Raw genomic sequence first — 20,823 nt, forward strand, 5'->3', positions numbered from 1 at the left:
AGGAAAAGTTAAAAAAAATAGTCTGTAGAATAAAATGAAGCTAATTACAGCTATTTATGTGTTTGCATACTTCCTGTCTGTACCTAGTAGCTATGTGGCACATTAATTAATGATTATTTATTTTCCTAAAAATTATTAACTCTGCTTTAGGTTTTGGTTGGGGGGAAATCCTCTCTACATATGCTAAAGCTTCATGATTTTTTGATCATGTTTCATTTTCATTAATTTATAATTGCTTGAAGTACACAGATACAACATTTAGATTTTGAAAACATCTGGGTGGCCAAGAGACTGCACATCTGGAAAACCGATTTATTTATTTTTTATCCAACTTTCTCTAACCAAAATGTGCTCTTTTTAATGCTTAAGTTTCTCTCAAATGTAGATTATTTTTGCATCAAATAATACTGAGAACATCAGTGTAGAAAGATACCTAATTATTTAGAGTACAAATTTATTCTACCTCTTAAGACTAGAATTGAAATAGACGTAGATGTCTGAATTCTAATGCTGCTTTAAAAAATGTCATGCAAAAACATATGTAAGATTAATCACAAGGAAGAATCCTATTGTTGGGCCTAGAAATCTTATAAAAATAAACTATAAAAATGAGTATGAAGTCACTATGTATACAAATAAATGTGTAATTTAATGGTCTGTTTTTCCTGAAGGAATTGTAAGAATTTGCTGGGATTTACAATTAGAAAATTAGCATTAAAGATAAATTGGATTGAGAAAAACATGATAAAACTTTAATTATTTTCTAAGTATGCTGGAAAGAAGGAGCACAAAAAGACACTTCCCACTAGCCCCGAATGCCTAACAGTGAATATATCAGACATCCCTCTCATGCATACATACTACCAGGAACAGCTTCTGGGTCTCTGAATCCCAGAAAGATCATGACTTAGATAAAAGCCAAAACATGGATGGTAATTCTATTACCTGCACCATGGCAATCTTAATCTGTCCCAAAGATGTATTTTACATTTCTTCAGATAGGCAGATAGGTAGCTGGTAGACATTTTGACTATCTCTTGGAAGTGAGAGACTAAGAAAGACTTTTCTATCATATTTATAAATCCTGACGGGAAGAATCTAATATAGTGTAGTTTTTCTAAAAGTGCTTTTTACTTTAATGAGAAGATTTTGTTAAAAGGACAAAATACTGTTATTATTTTCTCTTTCTAATATAAGAAAAAATAGACAGAATTGAAATACTGTTTCTTATCTATCAGGCCATAAGAACAGACTTAGGGTGTATCATTTGACCTGGCTGAGGAACAAGATTTTGAATGATGATCCTGATAGTAAAAGAAGACAAGAGGAGATGCTAAAGACAGAAGAAGCCTGCAAAGCTATTGATAAACTGACAGGTTGTGAACACTTCAGTGTCCGTAAGTCTCTTTTCATGTTTACTATAGCTATATAAAGTTTGCTTTCCTTCATTTAGTAAAGTACATTGGGGGTGCCTGGGCTGCTCAGTTGGTTGGGCATCCAACTTTGTCTCAGGTCATGATCTCACGGTTCGTGGGTTTGAGCTCTGTGTTGGGCTCTTTGCTGAAAGCTCAGAGCCTGGAGCCTACTTTGGATTTTGTATCTCCCTCTCTCTCTGCACCCCCTCCACTCATGCTCTGTCTCTCTCTCTCAAAATAAACATTAAAAAATTTTAAAAATGAATGTTTTTAATGGATCTGCGATACCTGTATGGAGATTCATATGATATTATCTTTCTTTGGAAAAGCAATAAAATAGAATCGCATAATAATTCCACTTTTTTAATTGGAAAATTTATTTTAATACTGACTAGGAAACTTTGCAATGAGTAGAAAAGAAAATTCCTCTGTGGTCTGCTGGTTCTTGCTTCCACTATCAATATTCATGAATATAATTGCTAAATATTTTTCTGTTAGATTGTTTTCATTTGTCCTATCTCTTTACAACTATCCACTGCAAAATGAGGTAACAACTCCAGGGTCTCAGAATCCTGCTCTCATCTGTCAACAATTAGACAGTTATAATATCCCATTCTGTTCTATTTCTGAAGCAAATCTCCTCTCAGCCTTTGTTTTCTTCCTTTCCTTTTCATTAATTACCCCTTCAGACAGAACTAGTGACATAGATAAAAGATAGCTGGAATTACATGATATTTTAACAGGGTGTTGCTGTCCTGACTGACCATTTCTGTTCTGTATATAAAGAGGCTTTTCCAGAATAGTTTTCCATATGTGTTTATATAAGTACACATACACCATTAAAGGGAGAAATGAGTACCCAAACTAGGCATTAAATAACTTTTTTCTAGTTTTATGTATCACTACTCTCCTCCAAATCATATTGTATGTATTTAGTAGCCAAAGGTGAAAGAGATCCCAAGATGTTAAACAAAGGGTTTGTATAGTAGAACTGCCTCCTATTAACTTGTAAATTTTTTAGTTCAACAAGAGAGAGTTTACAATAATCAATTACAAGAACATCTTGCAAATCTGTGTTCTTGGTGAGTAGATGGATTAGTTAAGGCGTTTTTTCCTGGCTGAACCCATTACAACCCTCCCATAACAACTAAAAGCCTTTGTCTTATTGACATGTGAATATAGGAGGACAGCCATGTACTCATATTTGCATGGAATTTTCATAGCCTTTCAAGATCCATAAAATAATGGACTGACACCAATTACTGCCATATACTAAAATTATAGGAAGTGTTTGCTTAACAGAGAATTTCTTTGCTTGTTGGGGGTATATTAATCATGCTTCTTTAGCCTACTTGGGTGTCAAAAAGAAAAAGTAACAACCAGAGTCAGAGAGAGAGAGAGCGAGAGTGAGAGCAAGACCAAGGGGGGGGGGGCAGGTATGAATAAGAGAAGGGGGGAGAAGCCTTATATTTTGTCTCTGATGAAGTCTGACTAGAAAGGATAGAAACAATGTTCTAAACAAGGAAAAAGGGTTTTAACAGAAAATATAAATCTAGGAAGTAGGACAACATATTCCATAAGAATTAGAAGGTCTGAAAGAAAGCATATACTTTTTATTCATTTCTCTTTTTTTAAAGCAGCTGTATTGAAATAATTTACATACCATAAAATTTACCCATTTAGAAGTGTACAATCAATGGTTTTTAGTATGCTTGTAGAGTTTTTTGACCATTTTCATTATCTCAAAATAACCCCCATAGCCATTAGCAATCACTCCACATTCCATCTCTCTTACATTAACCTTATTCTCCTCAGAGTCCTAAATAATCACTGATCTACTTTCTTTTGCTATAACTTTTTCTTTTCTGAACAATCTATTTAAATGGAATCATATATTATATGGTCTTTTGTGACAGGCTTCTGTCACGTAGTATAATGTTTTCAAGGTTCATGCATGCTGTAGCCTGTATAACTTGTATCAATATTTATTATTTTTATTACTGAATAGTGTTGCATTGTATAGATATACCTTTTGTTCATATGATTTTTGCACATCCATTATTTATACATTTATACTCTTTACAAATTAATGTGGATTAATACACGAAATGTATTAACCTGTCATACATGTGTCTGTACATGGGAATGCATGTTTTATATTCTCTTGGATGGTACTGCCAGGCTCTTTTTCAAAGTGGCTCCACCATTTTACATTGCCATAAGTATGGAGGCTCCATTTTCTCTTCATCTTTACCAACACTTGTAGATGTCTGTCTTTTGATTCTAGCCATCCAAGTGAAGTGGTATCTCATTGTAGTTTTGATTTGTGTTCCCCTGATAACTAATGTTGTCATGTATGTATGTATGTATGTATGTATGTATGTATTTATTTATTTACTTATTGTTGTTGAGTTGTAAGCATTCTTTATATATTCTGGATCCTAGGCCCTTATCAGATATATGAATTTCAAATATTTTATCCCATTTCATAGGTTATCTTTTCACTCTCTTGATAGTGTTTTTTTGATGCCCCCAAATTTTGATTTGGATAAAACTCAATTTATCTATTTTTTTTTCTTTTGTTTCTTATGCTTTTGGTGTCAAATATAAAAATCCATTGCCATGAAGATTTATTCCTATATTTACTACTCAGAGTTTTATAGTTTTAGCTCTTACATTTAGGTCGTTGATCCCTTCTGAATTAATTTTTGCATATGGTGTGAGGTAATGGGTCCAACTTCTTCTTTTGTATGTGGATATTCAGTTGTCCTGGTAGCATTTGTTGAAGAGAATATTCTTTCCCAATTGAATGGATAGGACACCATTGACCATAGATATATGGGTTTAGTTATAGACTCCAAATTCTACTCTGTTGATCTATATGCCTATGCCTATCTCAGTACTACACTGTTCTGATTACTGTAGCTTGTAGTAAGTTTTGAAATTGTGAAGTATGAGTCATTCAACTTTGTTTTCCTTTTGCAAGATTGTTTTGGCTATTCAAGGACTCTTCTAATACCATGAATTTTAGGATCAGCATTTCCATTTCTGCAAAAGAGACTATTGATATTTTAGTAGCAATTAAATTTAGTCCATAGATCACTTTAGATAGTACTGTCCACTTTTTAAAATATTTACATTTTTATTATTTATTTATTTAGTGACTTAAAACAACAGTAATTTATTATTTCTGATAAGTCTGTGAGTTGAGCAAGGCTCAGCTGGATTTTTTTGAATATAGTTGACAATATAATATCAAATTAGTTTCAGGTGTACAACATATTGCTTCAACTTCTCTGTATGTGATGCTGTGTTCACCACAAATGTAGCTACCATCTGTCACCATACAATGTTATTACAATATCGTTGACTATTTTCCTATGTTTTGCCTTTTATTTCCATGACTTATTCATTCCCTGACTGGAGGCCTTTATCCCCCACTCCCCTACACCAACTTTGCCCATCCCCTGACTGCCTTCCCTCTGGCAACCATCAGTTTGCTGTCTGTATTTATAGGTCTGATTCTGATTTTTGTTTGTTTATTCCTTTTTTTTTTTAGATTCCACATATGAGTGAAGTCATACAGTCTTTGTCTTTCTCAGTCTGACTTATTTCACTTAGCAGAATATCCTCTAGGTCCATCCATGTATTGCCCTTTAAGAATGTTAAGTCTACCCATCCATGAACAAAAAAGTCTTTCCATTTATTTAGGTCTCCTTTAATTTCTTTCAGCAATGTTCTGTAGTTTTCAGTGTACAATTTAGAGTACTCTTAAAGTCTAATGCATACACTTCATAGAACTATATAGTTAGTTTTGTCACCTTTTGGGGGGCATCAAATTGTAACTAAAAAGCTTTTCTAATATATATAATCTGTGCTTATATTGTGGTTATAACATTCTTAATGACCAATACAAATACCTGAGTGTTCTTGTTAACTCTGTGGCATTGTTACTTCTTTGTGTTTTATCATTGTAGTCCAACATGAAGAAACAACATATATTGCAATTGCTTTGAAGTCATCAATTCACCTTTATGCATGGGCACCAAAGTCCTTCGATGAAAGTACTGCTATTAAAGTAAGTGCTCTCCATTTTCTTTAGATCATATGTTTTTTTCTTTTGAGAAGTTGTAAACACACCAATATTTTGAAATATACTGGCAGAAATATATACCATTCTTCTACAGTTAATGTAATTTGACTATACCATGTGAAAATTATCATTTAACCCTTTTTTAGATAATTCACAGGTGCCACACAGCAAGGGAGAGTATGAGAGAAATCCCTGACCCCTCCCCTTAGAGGACTACCCTACCAGCTCCTCTCTCCCAATTCCTGTAGTCAACATGAAGACTTTTTCTTCTAGAGCCCCAAACACAGGCTTTGGGTGCCACCCCAATGACTTGAAGCTGAGAAATTCCCTGTTCTCTCTTAGTGGGGGGTGGAGAGCAGAGGGAAGGTGAGGAAAGGTGTGGCAATGGTAGAGGGGAGAGCCCCACTGAAAGAGGAATGAGGGAAGAGAAAGCCTTTGCTCTAATTACCAGGACTACAAGGATAGGGGTGGTGAGAAAAGGGTGGGTCTATATCTCATCCAAGCTGGAACTCTAAACACATTTCTCTCCAGAACTATTGCAAGGAATGGTGGTTAGGCTTATTTGGATTACCAGTAATATTTCCACCCTTATTATGGTTTAACTGAACTTCTATGGATCAGTCTCTTAAGGTAACCAGTTGGTGTCCCAAACAACTAAGTCACTAATGATTTTTTAATCACATCTCATAAACTGCGGACTCTTTATGTTTATTAGTTTTCAATAATACTCCAGAATTTTGTGAAATAGGATTATTTTGTGCTTATTCTGTAGCAGTGAGGACTGATTAATGAACTTGGAGCATTATATACAGCCCCAATAACTCCTAATCTGGAGTGAACATCAGAATCATCTGCAACATTTGTTAAAAGTTTAGATCTCAGACCCAACCCCAGGCTGAATTAGTAGGTCTGGAGTAGGGCCTGGGAATCTGTATTTTTAGCAAATGTTTCAGGTGACTTTGAACTAGTTGGTCCATGCACAAGTTTTTACAAAGCACTGATTAAGGACACATCATGATAGACTCCAACAAGGTATTTATTAAACAATTTTGTATCTAAGGTCAGGATCTGTTTACATGGTATATTTTCGAGGCCAAAACATCACATGTATGCAATAAGATGGGCTAATTTCTATAACTGCCTCTTAATGTCTATTTGAATAATAAGTATGTTCTTTTGTAAATCGCACAGACTACTATATTAGACAGTCTGTGTCTGCCCTGGCAGGTCTGATCTGATCTCCCTAAATTGGGCCTTGGGTCAGCTGTCAGTATTTGGATATGGGTTTGTTCTTGGCTGTCTGCTGATTGGTCAAAGCTGCCTGATATGGAGCTGGAAAACAAAGAAGATAAGTACCAACAGTCTGTCTAGCCTGATATACAGTTACTGGTCAAAGTCCTCCCTCTAGTTCTTGAATCTCACCTCATGACTACAGTATGGTGAATCCTGTGATGCCCAGTCTTCTCCTGTGACCTGAACTTGGCAATGAATCCTGTTTGGCTTTTTGTTTCCTTGGATTAGGAATCATAGGAGCCTAGAGTACATCCATTCTATGGTAGGTTAACATGTCTGGCCTTTTTCATTCCCTACCAAGTATGCATTGATCAATCAGCAGACTCCGAAGGAGACTACATGTCCTATGAAGCCTATATACGAATACTGGCAAAAATACAGGCAGCTGATCCAGCGAACCGGTTTAAGAGACCAGATGAGCTCCTTCATCTGCTGAAACTCAAGGCAAGGAATTTAAAGACAGAAAAAAGAGTGAAAAGAGTGCAGGCCATACAAGGTTCTTATAATCATTGAAGATTTGGCCTCTGAAGGAAAACTCAAAATTTAAAACCTCAATATAATTATGTTCTTGTTATAGTAACAGACCTAAGAAAAATTGATAATACATAGGTCTCTAAATGCATTATATAATTTTATAAATCAACCAGGATTTTATAAACATGTTAAACAAGAGCATGGGAACACTTACCTTAGTCAGAGTGTCATTTTTGGCCTTTCGGCCATATTTGGTTTTATATCTACAGGTGTTTCCAACAGTTGGTCATAAGCCAGTGACAGTTGACCTGGCTATTGGTTCTGAAAAAAGACTAAAGATTTTCTTCAGCTCAGCAGATGGATATCACATCATTGATGCAGAATCTGAGGTTATGTCTGATGTGACTCTGCCAAATAACGTAAGATCCCTAGAAATTGTACACCACAATTTGAGTTTTTCTAACATTCAAAACTCTTAAGGATTTAAAAATATGATTATGAATATCTATACTGGAGCTGAAACCTAAAAGATAAGTATAGAGTAACAGAAAGTAGTAATGGATAAACAGAAATCACTAATGGCTTCTTAGCCACACAGCTGAGTCTGTTTATTCTTCAGATATATTTTGTCTTGCACAGTGTTTTTGTTTGTTTGTTTTTAAATGAATAGAGTTTACGCTTAAAAATCTGGACTTCCATTGATAAACCAAAAGGTCTGATAACATCTGGCTCTCATTACTATCTGGCCATTATCAACTGGAAATTATTCCTGTCTGGCCCCTTTTATTTTATTATTATTTTTATTTTTTTATGGCTGCCCCCTTTTAGATGGAATATATACATACATTGCCTATCCATCCACCTTTATGTATTTATAATAACTAGCCCTAGTAGATGTATGAGTTTGTAATCTTTACTTTTAGTCCTTCTGTACCCCATAATACATTTTTAAACAGATTCATTAAAAATACAGCAGTATTGCAACATTATTATATGTACCCTCCTTCATTATTCAAATCCTAGTGCTTTAACTGTGGCATATAGCAAATTATCATAGTGTTCTCTTATATAGTATCAATTATAGTTAGAATTTCTGATCAAAGAATTCAGCAGTTTAAAAGATAATGTACTTCACCTCTTAACTCTTAAATAATTATAAGTAATGAGACTATGGGGAAATATCTAAAATATGGATAATTGTAAAAATACCATACACATAATTTATAGAGTTCGAACATAATACCCCCCCACACATGCACCATACAAAATATGATTCTGAGTGTCTCAAATTTGATGGTAGCAGTGATGTTTGCTTTATTGAAAATTATATCTTTTTTAAAAAGGGCTGAAATAACAAATCTCTGCTTCACCCTTTTTTAATTCCCCAGTTTGTTGACAACTAAAATTTTAGCAGTTTAGCATTATATAAAAGTCCAGGAGAAAACTTTTTTGTACTTTTAAGTCACTGTAGTAATATGATATTTTACATAACTTTCAGAATTGTCTCATACATCTCTGAAAAATTACATAGAGCAATTGTCAGATCATTAGTGGAGACATTTAAAAAAACATGTTGGTCATATTAACAATCTAATTAGCTGATCACTCAGTTGTCACCTATGAGTATATAGAAACCACCCTGTTTATAATGTAGAAAGTATTGAACCAAGCCCAGCCAAAGTCACTTAGATATGAGTTCAGATTAATATTAATGTAAGTGTTATAGTACTTGTCAATTGGAATGTCTTCCATAGCTTCCTGAATCTTTTTTTATGACATGGCAGATAGCTTTTATTTTGAAGCCAGTGCCATATTAAACATTGCAATATTGGTCCAAGTTTATACTTATTTGAAACATCATTCAGGAAGATTGCACTCTGTGTTCTACTTGATTACCAAGCAAGGAGAATTATTTCCTTTTGAAACAATCAGTTCATTATTGTAGAAGCAAGAATGAGAGATCAGTTTTTAAAAAATTATTTTATGACCTAATTATGATACCTTAAGTATATTCAAAAAATAGTATTTTTAGCTAAATGCCCTAGTGTCTTGACCCATTAAAACAGTAAGGACTCTAATAAAATGGAGGGGAGTGTCTTCTGAAACAGAATGTACTAAAAATGCAATTTTTCCAAGAGCTCCAAAGTACAAAACCTGTAATGCTACAAGGGAGCCATGTGTGCTAAAGAATATCTGGTTACTGCAGGAATCTTCTGAGAAGCAAGGGAATTACCTCTGAGGCTTTCTGGGTTTACAGCAGTCCACCTCTATTCTAAACAGATGTTTTTAGACAACTTTCTTCCTTGAAATTTCTTTTTCTCTCTTCCTTCATCTCTTTTCTGATTCAATTGCTCATGCAAGTGCCCAGGGAACGCATTAAATTTGCTTTTCGCCTCTGGATCCCCATTTTAGTTTTAAGGATTGTTGTTGCTGAGACATGGCCTCAAGCACTTGGCCTGAGTGCGCTGGGTTTGGCAAGTATAGTTTCTGACCTTATTTTCTTGTAACTTGCTAATTTAGAGAAATAATAAAGGAATGTAATTGTTCATTTCTCAGAGAAATACTACTAATGTGGCAATTTATGTAGTTTAAAATTGATCACATTGTTTTAACATCATAAAATTAACGAATTCTTAGATATTGCTTAATATTTCATATTATGTCACCTGATACATCTCTCATGTCTGAATTGTGTATTGAAGATATTTTATGATTATATAATTTAGATAAGAAATTCTACATTTTTGTGAAGGGAGAATGGCTGTTTTATTTCAAGCAGTGATGAATATTATAAAGTTGCCCCTTGTAAACATTTCAAGCTCAAGCTTTTTTTAAAACTAAATTTCTATTTCTGATGTAAATTAATTGTGTAGATAACCAGTGATTGTGTATTTGTTAGTTGGTTCACGTATTCATCACTAAAGTATTCATTAGTGTGCTGAAATGAATCTGTAGTCCAACTCTGTAACAAGTAACGTTTCTTTTATCATTATACACACTTTGTTAAATTTCAACAATTTTTCCTGTGTTGGAAATATCTCTCTGCTTTTTTTCAAACAAAGTTTTCTAAAGTACACTATTTAAACAGTGATGTCTTTATGACATGGAAAAGGCTCTTTTCAAAGAGAGCATGGTGTTTAATATTAAAATAGAAGTTTCTTTTCCTCCCTGCACTTCAAACCCCTTTTTGATCTTTATTGCTCAGTCAAGCTGCTTCAATTAAAGTAGTAGTGATAAAATGTTGGACATATAAATCTTTATGAAACATAATTCCAGCCCCTGGAAATCATTATACCACAGAATATCATCATTTTACCTGATTCCTTGGGAATTGGCATGATGCTCACCTTCAATGCTGAAGCCCTTTCTATGGAAGCAAATGAACAACTCTTCAAGAAGATTCTTGAGGTGTGGAAAAACATACCATCTTCAGTAGGTATGTACAAATTTTTTTCTTTTTCATATGATCCTATAGAAACTTCTGTTTTCTGAAATATCACATTTCCTCAAGGCATATAGGGTTAATTTAGGATACTGCGTACTTACTAAGTTGTGTGTGTTTGCCATATGCTTAATGAATTCACAAGGCTACTACAAAGAGTCTAATTTCAACTGCTTTAGTTGTTCATGTGCAATAATCATAAAATTAAAATAAGAAAGGAATTCCTTTCCACAATAATCCATAATTTTATTTTAATTCCCTTTGGTTGCAGATTTTATGCAGATGTTGGAAATGCTTCATTCCCTCACACTGATGTTAGGGGGTTACCTTTATCTTAGGAGACTGCCAAATAATCATAAAAGAAGAGCAGAATATCTCTATTTCATATAGTAAATAGTTATCTGTTTAGAGAATGATAATCCTGTGAAGAATCAAATACAAACTAAATATGTGACATGTTGGTTATTACTAAGATTTCATCGTCCTTCATTTATGTAAGAGATAAATATGACTAGCTGGAATGCCTATTAGGTACTATCCAGGTGGCAACATAAAGAAAACTGACTTCATCTTCATCAGGCCAGAACATTGTTTTCTTCTTGACCAATGCAGGACTGCTCATCTGCAAAATATGAATAACTTGAGACTCTTGTGTATGTTTCTGAGGTTTGGTGACTACAAAGGTGATTGTAGATAAGAAACAGAATGCATATGAACAGGAAAGTATTAGGGAGAATAGGAAGATTTGATGGAGGGTAAATGATTCTGAAAGGAAGAGGAGATTAATGAAGCAAATAAAGGGGAAGGGGGAAGGAGAAGTAACGGGAGGGAGGGAAGGAGGGAGAGAGAGAGAGAGAGAGTAGGGTAATTTGTCTGTTAAAGAGTTGGAAGCTTCTGAAATCTTTATGAAATGGTTAAGTGTGATTCCCATGTGGCTTTAAGGACCAGTTTGAAAGAACTGCTTTTTAATGGACTTTTTTTCATTATGGGATGATGGCACTTTGCATTGCATTTGCAGAATCCTTTCTTTTTGCACACAGTGTTAAGCATTGTCCTGAAAACCTCTTCCAATTTCTTCAAATAGGTAAGAACTCCCAAAGGGTTTAAAACCATTTTCAGTGACAGAGGTAAATGCTTATAATTGACAGACCTGGGACAAAAGAAACTGAAAAATGAATCTTGTTCTAACCTTTACAATGGTACATTTGCAATCAATATGTTAATCAGAAATTGAAATAAGGAAATTCAGCTGAAATGGGAAACTGGGCAAACCCCTATATTTATGCCACTGGACAATCATAGGAATCAAAGGGTCTTAAAATGTCATCTCATAAGCTCTTGTCCTTAGGCAGGACAACTTCTGATGTAAAACAAAAAGCTATTTTAAGTTGCAAGAATTTGAAAAATGTATCTCTCCGTGTAAAATAAAGTATGGCACTATAAGAATGTGATATTTTGGTTTGTGTATTAGGGGTATTTTGAGAATATACTAAAGACTACAATATAACACTGATATTAAGGAAATCAATTTCTCCTTCTGTCTAAAAACAACTGCTTTGTTATTTAAAACTAACCTAGATCCAGATTTCCCCAATCTAAAATTTACATTACCTTGAGATATAATAAATATTTTCAATAATAAGATCATTGATTTGTATTTTCAAACAAATAAATAGAGGCTTAGCATTCACAGCAGGTATCACTAAACATACCCACTCCAAATCATTGGATCCCATTTCATAAGCAAGCTAGCTCAGTAGCTAGGTTAAATGGCAAATTAATGTTTTTCAGAATTAAGGTGAAAATTGTATAATTCCATATGAACTGTGTGCTTGGACTCAGCAAGTACCCTGTGTGTTAAATTTAGAATTGTTTGCTCTGTGTGGTTGTTGACAAAAATAACAATTTTAATAAAGTATTCATATAGGTGAAAAAATTCAAATCTGGATAGACTACATCTATTACTTGTTTCCATCAATCAGGTCATGGATTCCCCTCACTTACTTTGTATCTGGAGTGATTTTAATTCTAGTCTGAAACTAGACTTAAGTCTTCTTCCAGGAGAGCCATTTGTCTGAATAAAAATACAACTATAAAATATAATTGCACAAAAAAGTGCAATTATAACTTAATTACAATTTTGTAGTCAACTTCATACACAAAAATACTTTGAATTATAATGGAAAGGAGGCAAGAGATAATAAATGCTTAGTAGGTTTTAGTTGAGGAATTCTAAATGCCTCACACTGTGCCTATAGAAAGTCACTTTAATCAAGTTTAATAATTTTTTCATGTGTCCTTTTATGCATATTTAATTTTTACATATATAGGCCAGGTAAATTTTGGCTTAAAGGTATTCTAGGACTTTTGACAATGATAAAAATTTTAAGACTATATTATAACAACTCAGAGTTTATTGTGCTTATAATAGAATAAAATGGAGGGGTGCCTAGGAGGCTCAGTCAGTTGAACATCTGACTCTTATTTCAGCTCAGCTCATGATCCCAGAGTTGTGGAATTGAGTCCCATGTCAGGCTCAGTGCTAAGCATGGAGCTACTTAAGATTCTTTCTCTCTCTCTCTCCCTCTGCCCCTCTCCTCTGAACTTGTACTCTCTCTGTCTAAAAAAAATATTTTAAAAATAAGAAAATGGGAAGTCTAATGAACTGAATTCTGATTTTAGTCATGTTAATATAGGAATGGAGGTGCCTTATTTTGGTGTTCTCTAGACTATTTCAGCTTGACATAAAATTTTGATATTATTTTAAGTGCAGGATTGGATTTATTTATGGATATTTGCTTTCCTATAAAGTACATAAAATCAAAGTAAATATTAAACATTTAACAATAATACTGCTCCCTGTGTCAGAAAATACCTTACAGCACCAGATGACTATATAGCTAGTTACATAATTAGGTTTTTCTGCTTTAAACAATTTTCATAATTTTTTAATTGAAATTCAGTTAACGTACAATGTTATATTAGTTTCAGGTGTACAACATAGTGATTTTACAATTCTATACATTACTCAATGCTCACCACGATAAGTGTAGTCATTATCTGTCAACATACAATTGTCATAATCTTTACTGTCACCAAGTGACACAGAGTCCAAAAGTTAAAATCTTAATAAAATTTCCTGAATAAGATTGAGCCTAAACAGTATCAAATTAGGTGTAGTTCTGTTTATAATGTGGTGATTCATTGACTTCCATTAGAGTTGCTAAAGTCATTATCTGAGCAAGTCATTTTTTAACAGTTTTAATTTTGAAGTTAATCAGGTTTTTATGTATGTCACTTGAGCATAAATACAAACCCTTATGGAAAGCTATACCTCAACTAGACTGTAAGATTAAAAAAAATGGCTGTCAGTTGATTTGACTTTTTACAAACAGGATAGAATTAACACTTAGCTTTTTCTGTGGTATTAGGGTATATGAATACAAAAGTTAATTGAGATCTAATTACTCAACATTGATCACAATTGTAACAGTAGATAGCTTGCATGAATACCACTGCTGAGCAGCATAATGGGCAGATGACTAACTGCAGAAGGAGGGAAAAAAGAATATTTTTACCTGAACTATAATAATGAGCTTCTTAATAATCAAATGTTGACTGCTTTTCTGTTTTTTAAATTTTTATTGCAGCTTTTGAGTGTACACAGCGAACCACAGGATGGGGCCAAAAGGCCATTGAAGTCCGCTCTTTGCAATCAAGGGTTCTGGAAAGTGAACTGAAGCGCAGGTCAATTAAGAAGCTGAGATTTCTGTGTACCCGAGGTGACAAGGTATTGTTTATATCCCCTAGTTACAGCAAAAATAAAGCACACAATGAAAATTAAACAAGGAAATCCAATGCCTTCTGTCCATAAATATATTTATGACATAATTCCCAAGTTGGCAAACTATTGATGAAAACAGTTTTTCATTTTGCAGTAGTAATATCAATTTGGTAAATGATGATAATTTGATTTGAAAATTTTTTTTCTAAAAAAGTAAAAAATCCTAATTATGTCCTAAGAAAAACTTAACCATTATTTTGTGTGATGCAAAATCCATTATTGCCTTTGATGCACAGTTCTGTTCATATTTGTATTAATGATAATTTGAAACAGAATGATTGAGTAAATCTGTCTTTTATAGTTTTCAACATAATTCAATAATAGAAGAAAAAAGTATTTATGTTTCCCAAACACCTAATATGTGGTAGAGTTTGTGCTAAATACTCACAACATTACTTTAATCTTCACAAGTGGGTATTATTTCCATTTTAAAGGTAAGAAAACTAAAGTTAAGATTTGTCAATTTTTGTGTAGTGTGATCATTTTTAACAACCAATTCAGATACTTTAAATGGAAAAAATGCATTGTATAAAATCATTACAGTCTCTACATATTATGAGAAATAATAGCATGAAAAAATAATCCTAATAAAATTATGAAACATCCACCTTTGGAATACATTGCAGAGGATTCAAATTAATATTAGAACAACCAGGGTAAAGCATTGTGCATCAAAGAAAAATACTGGTTTGCAATATGACGGGACATACATGGGAAGAATCAGTGTTTGAGGTCAGATGGTCTTAGCATGCAGTACCGGCTCGGCCACATAACTAGGTATAAGAACCTGGAAGTTTGATTTATCTTCCTGACCCTTAGTTCCTTCATCTCCCAAATGGAAATATCAAAAACTGCTTTGGTAATAATTTTGACAATTAGTGTTAATGTGCATATAGTAAGCATATCATATACTGCCTGTATATAAAAAGTGTTAAGTCAAGGGTAGCTAGTGTTATCATCATCATCATCATCACCATCATCATCACCATCATCAATATCAAAACTCTTCTAAGTATATTCATTGTGGATGTATAAAGCCTTAGTCCTAACAAGGAGGCCTCCATTTGCTATTTATATTCATGTTCTGTTTTAATTTTCTGTATGGCACAGACCATATTCATAAGACATGTTCCTCTCTAGGCTGATTAATTTAACTCATACTATCAATGTATTGATGTCATGTCCATTCCACTGAAATGGAAAATCCCACAAAATAAGAAAGTTTCAGTAGCCATTTAAACACCGTTAACAATGCCAAACAACATCGTTTAATACATTTCCTTGTATTAAAAGAAAAAGTAAAGCCAACTTGAGTAAAAGATTTTTTTTAAAGCAAAGGGGAATCCTTAACCAAAACAAATCAATAATATCAGCAGATAAATGCCTCAACAAAAACCTAATTTTATTTAACTATACGAAGTACAGTTATATAGAATACGGTAAAAGATTATTTTTAAATATACAATTTAGACTCTGTACCAATTTAAAGTCTTGTTCTTTCAGGAAATCCTGTTCTGAAAAAAAATGTATGGATTAATAATTTTAATTGGTTGATGAAGAACAAATGAAATTATAGTTGTATCTGTAAAATATCAGATAACAATGTATAAAATATTTACTGATGGTGTCTCTTTCTCTCTTTCTAAAGCTATTTTTTACCTCTACACTGCGCAATCGCCACAGCCGGGTTTATTTCATGACCCTTGGAAAACTTGAAGAGCTCCAAAGAATTTATGATGTTTAAAAGGTTCCAGTGATTTATTACAACATTTACAAACATCATAAATATGAAATCTGCATCTTTCTGAGATTAAATGAGCATTCAGTTTTATTGTTAGGGAAAAATTAAATCAGATACTTTACTTTTAATGTAGCACAAAATAGTTCTAATGAGAAATGCAGCTTTATATATAAAATTAACTATAGCAAGCTCTGTGTACTCCAATGGTGTACAATGTCTTTTGCACAAACTTTGTAACTTTTGTTACTGTGAACTCAAATATTACTCTTAGTACAGTTTGGACAGTATCTATATTCAGATATTACTACATGGAGTAAAGAAACCTGTAATGAGTTAGATTCCAAGTAGCTTTCAAAATAATTGGCCCTGAGTGAGGTTTTTCAGAAAGAAATAAAAATAGCAACAAACTATATGCAAACTTGCAAAGTCATATAAAGAACCAAAAGTTAGATTATTAAATGAAAATAATAAGAACTATGCTACAAACAAGACTAAGGCTGAACAACCTGCATGCCTAGAGAAAACTACAGTGATAAAGGGGAAAAAGCCACCCATTTCCTTGCTGTTCCTTGACAGTTAAGCCCCCAGTCAGAGACCAGTTGTGTTTTTTTCATACCATGTTCAGCTGGTTTTCTCCTGATAAGAAGGAAGAAAGTCTTAGATGCTTGATGTTCCTCAGAACCCCTGAAGATGTGCAATAGCTGTTTGTTTGTTTGTTTGTTTGTTTGTTTTTTTAAACCACCAAATAATACACTTGCAAGCCTGAATACAGGACTAAACTCCTATACACATGTACTGTAGAATGAGTTGAGTTTTTTTTTTAATACTTTAAAATAGGCGTCAAATTCTAACCCCCAAAGACAGATTGGTTGATTTATAAAAATTCTTATCTGGCCAAAAGTGGGACCATCAGACAACATGGACTATTTTCCCAATCCTAGATTGAACTACATAAGAAGTTCCCCTCAGTTATTAAACAAAAAGAACAAAATGCAACAACAAAAAAACTTTGGCTGCTAATACTTTTTTTTTTCCCATTTCTATTTCTGTAAAATAAGAAATTAATCTAAAAGTGATAAGTCCACATGTAGGGACTTAATGTTTAGGTAAAAAAAAGAAAAGAAAAAGAAAAAAACATTTTGAAAAAAAATGCAACTTTCATCAAATTTAGAGTAGTGAAAATCATGTTAGTCCATCACCCAAGATGTTATAGACGCCATAGGTAGGTGGTGTTTGGTCACCTATGGTAACTGCTACCTGGTGAAAACCATAATTTCTGCATATCCATCCTCAATACCATGGTTAGTTCTGGGGCAAGAATAAGCAACAGAACTACCACAAAGTATACCTCAGTATAATTCCTCTAGTTCTGCTTCAAGAGTATGAAGACAGTGCTAGTGGGATAATAGTTTTCAAACTACCTGGTTAACCAAAATACAAAATCAGCTGGCTATGTGTGATTTCGTGATAGCACATTATTTCTTGGTGCCTTGGTGACAAGAATGATGATTTGGATTTTCCTAACTTACATCAAGAGTGTAGTAGCTCAAAATGAGAATTTAGGAGAACCTGAATCCATGAATTACAGAAATAAATGTGGTTCACATCTCTGTTACTGTGACACAATAATGTGATCCTAAAACTGGCTTATCCTTGAGTGTTTACAACTCGAATGACTTTTTAAATGCAGTAGTTTAAAGAGGAAACATTTATGTCAAATTATTTCCTTAGAAGCAGTCTTCATTACTATAAATTTGTACACCAAAAAGGCCATGGGGGAACTTTGTGCAAGTACCTCATTGCTGAGCAAATGGAGCTTGCTATGTTTGCATTTCAGAAAATTCTTTCATTTAAGTAGTGTGTAGAATCAAGTCTTTTAAAAATTCATTTTTCTTCATAATATTTACTCAAAGTTAAGATTAGAGAAATAAGTTTCATCTTAAAATCATATTTTTAAGGCAGTAAGACAGTAAACTAGTTTAGGAAATCAACTCCCATTGTGCTCTGTGGCTGTTATTCTAGTAAAACATAGACCATGGTGAACTGAATCTACAGAGATGTACCAAAGTAAACAAACAAGAAAAATTGCAGACGTGTAGCTGAACTTTAAAGGATAAGGTGTTAACAAAGAAAGGAAGCTGGCACACATCACAAAGGGAGATTGAAATGTTGGATAGCCAAATAGAAAGGATTGAAAATATTTAAAGTGGTGTATAAGTAATGAATATCTCAAATTTTGATGTCATTCCATCTGGAATTTGTATACCCTTTGCCAGTTGAAACAAGAAAGTGAAGGGGCAATTAAATTTCATAGTCCGTGCACAGTAATGGAAGAAATTATATCTATACCTCACCTTGTAGATCAGCACTTGGCAGTCCCAGCTCATTGCAGAAGCAATGGTGGGGTAATCCTGGCTAGCCAATTCTCCTAGCCCTGTGATAGAAAGCATGAAAGTTCTAGCAGGTTGAGAGTAGCATTGGGACAAAATACAGTTTTATTTTAGTGTACTTTAGTTTTTTTCACCAAAGCTCTTGTCCAAAATAAAAGGCATTGTTGGAAATATTTGAAAACTAAAAAATGATGTATGAAGAGGGCTAACAAGAAAAGCTGTGAGTGATTAGGTCTGTTGAAGTAAGGGAAGAGCTCAGAGGAAATAGTAGGAAAGGATAATCGTTTAGATAGTAAAATAGGCAAAGCAGAAATCACACACGTACATGCATACACATATACATACACACATGCAAACCATTAGAATGCATAATTTTAATATTTTCAGTGCTACCAATTTCTAGATAAAATAATCACTGTGTTTTCTGCCAGCCTCATTTAATTGAAACAGTATTCATAAAACCAGGAATAATGCCACATGCACTCAATGGGATCTTTTAAATACTCTTCAATTATTTTTTTAAATGTGCCTATTTAAATCAATTTGTATTCGATATGTGCTTTAACTTAAAAAATTATTGAAATAATCTTTGAGACTGCTAATTGTTTCATCAGAAAGTCTGCAATGAACCATGTTCAACCTCTAAAAATAAACATTTTAAAAATTATTGAATTATATCATTATTTGAAATATGCTTGTCTAATGCCTCAGAATTAGGATTCATTCAGGGACTATTCATTTCTTTAAATTATGTAATAAGGCACTGATTGGAAGTTGTCAGAGGTTCTACTTGTTGTTCCATTAGGAATTCTGGGCAAGGAAATTTATAATGATATGGCTAAAATTTTTCTGGGTATACTGGTGGATGGAATTAGAAACCAATTAATTTTCCTCAAAATATGTGGGAATTTACACAGACACACAGTATCACATGGCATGGGTAAAACCCAAGGAAGTTTTAATGTTGATCCCATTCCCATCCCACCCCAGTGTCCTGAAATCCAGTGGAGAAGAGGAGAAACCTTATCCATAGAAAGGAATAAAATATTTATAATTTCTTAGCATTCAAGAAAGGGTTTAGTGCAGGCTGATGGTCAAAAATGGAAGATGGAGTAATTACAGCAGGTTGTCAAGGAAGATGAGTCCTTCAGTTAGGAACAGAAGAGGAATAGCACTTCTCTCAAGCAGGTCACAGAACCATCAGAGACCTGGCCCCATGAATATCCTATTGTCTTGGGACATTATGGAGAGAAGTTTATCAAGCTTTCCCATTAGGGCCGGCTGAGTGTGGTTCTAATTTGTCAAGTGTGGCAAGGTGTTCATTAGTTGGGTTACCTAGACATGACGAGCTCATACAGGCTTTTACAGTCTAAATTCTCAGTGCTTCTATGATCAAATTGACTCATTCAACTTGATATTTAGAGCCCACAGACTTCAACTATTTTAAGGGGCACAGAGCCATGGAATAAAAAATACCATCACAGATTGGAATTGGAATGGGCAGGGTGATGACCCAAGGCTGAAAGAGGGCATTATCCTAGGAACCCTTTACCAAAGCATAGGAACAGGGTAGGTCATGAGTAGAAGTTGCTATTAGTAACGTTATCATTCTTGAAAAAAGCAGTGGGTTTACATACTCCAATACCACACTTCTATTAACTGAATCTTTTCCAACACTATGACTTCCAATATAATAGCACCTTTTTATTTACAGGGCCTTTGGCCCTCAAGGAATTCAAGTTTTTGAAGATAATAAAGTCATTGTGTATAGCCACTGTTTAATTCCAAAAATTAAATAGAAGGTAGCTAATGAATTAAAGGCCAAACATGTATTAGAAAACATTGTCATGGTGCCTGGGTGGCTCAGTGGGTTAAACTTCTGACTTCAGCTGAGGTGATGATCTCACAGTTTGTGAGTTCGAGCCTCATGCCAGGCTCTGTGCTGACAGCCCAGAGCCTGGAGTCTGCTTCAGATTCTGTCTCCCTCTCTCACTGCCCCTCCCCCACTCATTCTCTCTCTCTCTCTCTCTCAAAAAATAAACATTAAAAATAAGAAAACAGTGTCACATGCCATGTCTTATGTTGTTCACAACCATTTCAACTAATTTAAAAAAGTAGTTCCTGAGGGAGT

At 33.8% G+C, this 20,823-nt stretch overlaps 1 protein-coding gene across 4 annotated transcripts in view; it reads left to right on the top strand.

Moving 5' to 3' along the window:
- Positions 1-20,542, top strand: part of NRK (Nik related kinase) — a 141,273-nt gene extending 120,731 nt beyond the window's left edge. Inside the window, exons 23-29 of one of the 4 annotated variants that reach the window (XM_027053375.2) lie at positions 1,239-1,397; positions 5,393-5,497; positions 7,103-7,245; positions 7,545-7,694; positions 10,552-10,711; positions 14,368-14,507; positions 16,210-20,542. In XM_027053375.2, coding sequence (XP_026909176.1) covers positions 1,239-1,397; positions 5,393-5,497; positions 7,103-7,245; positions 7,545-7,694; positions 10,552-10,711; positions 14,368-14,507; positions 16,210-16,305 — 953 coding nt within the window. In that variant the 3' untranslated portion in view covers positions 16,306-20,542. The remainder of the gene's footprint in view (positions 1-1,238; positions 1,398-5,392; positions 5,498-7,102; positions 7,246-7,544; positions 7,695-10,551; positions 10,712-14,367; positions 14,508-16,209) is intronic. The other 3 variants (XM_053201497.1, XM_027053373.2, XM_027053374.2) reach the window with 3 other exon arrangements.
- Positions 20,543-20,823: the final 281 nt, after the last annotated feature.

The sequence above is a fragment of the Acinonyx jubatus genome, chromosome X, assembly GCF_027475565.1.
Source record: "Acinonyx jubatus isolate Ajub_Pintada_27869175 chromosome X, VMU_Ajub_asm_v1.0, whole genome shotgun sequence".
NCBI classification, from domain to species: domain Eukaryota; kingdom Metazoa; phylum Chordata; class Mammalia; order Carnivora; family Felidae; genus Acinonyx; species Acinonyx jubatus.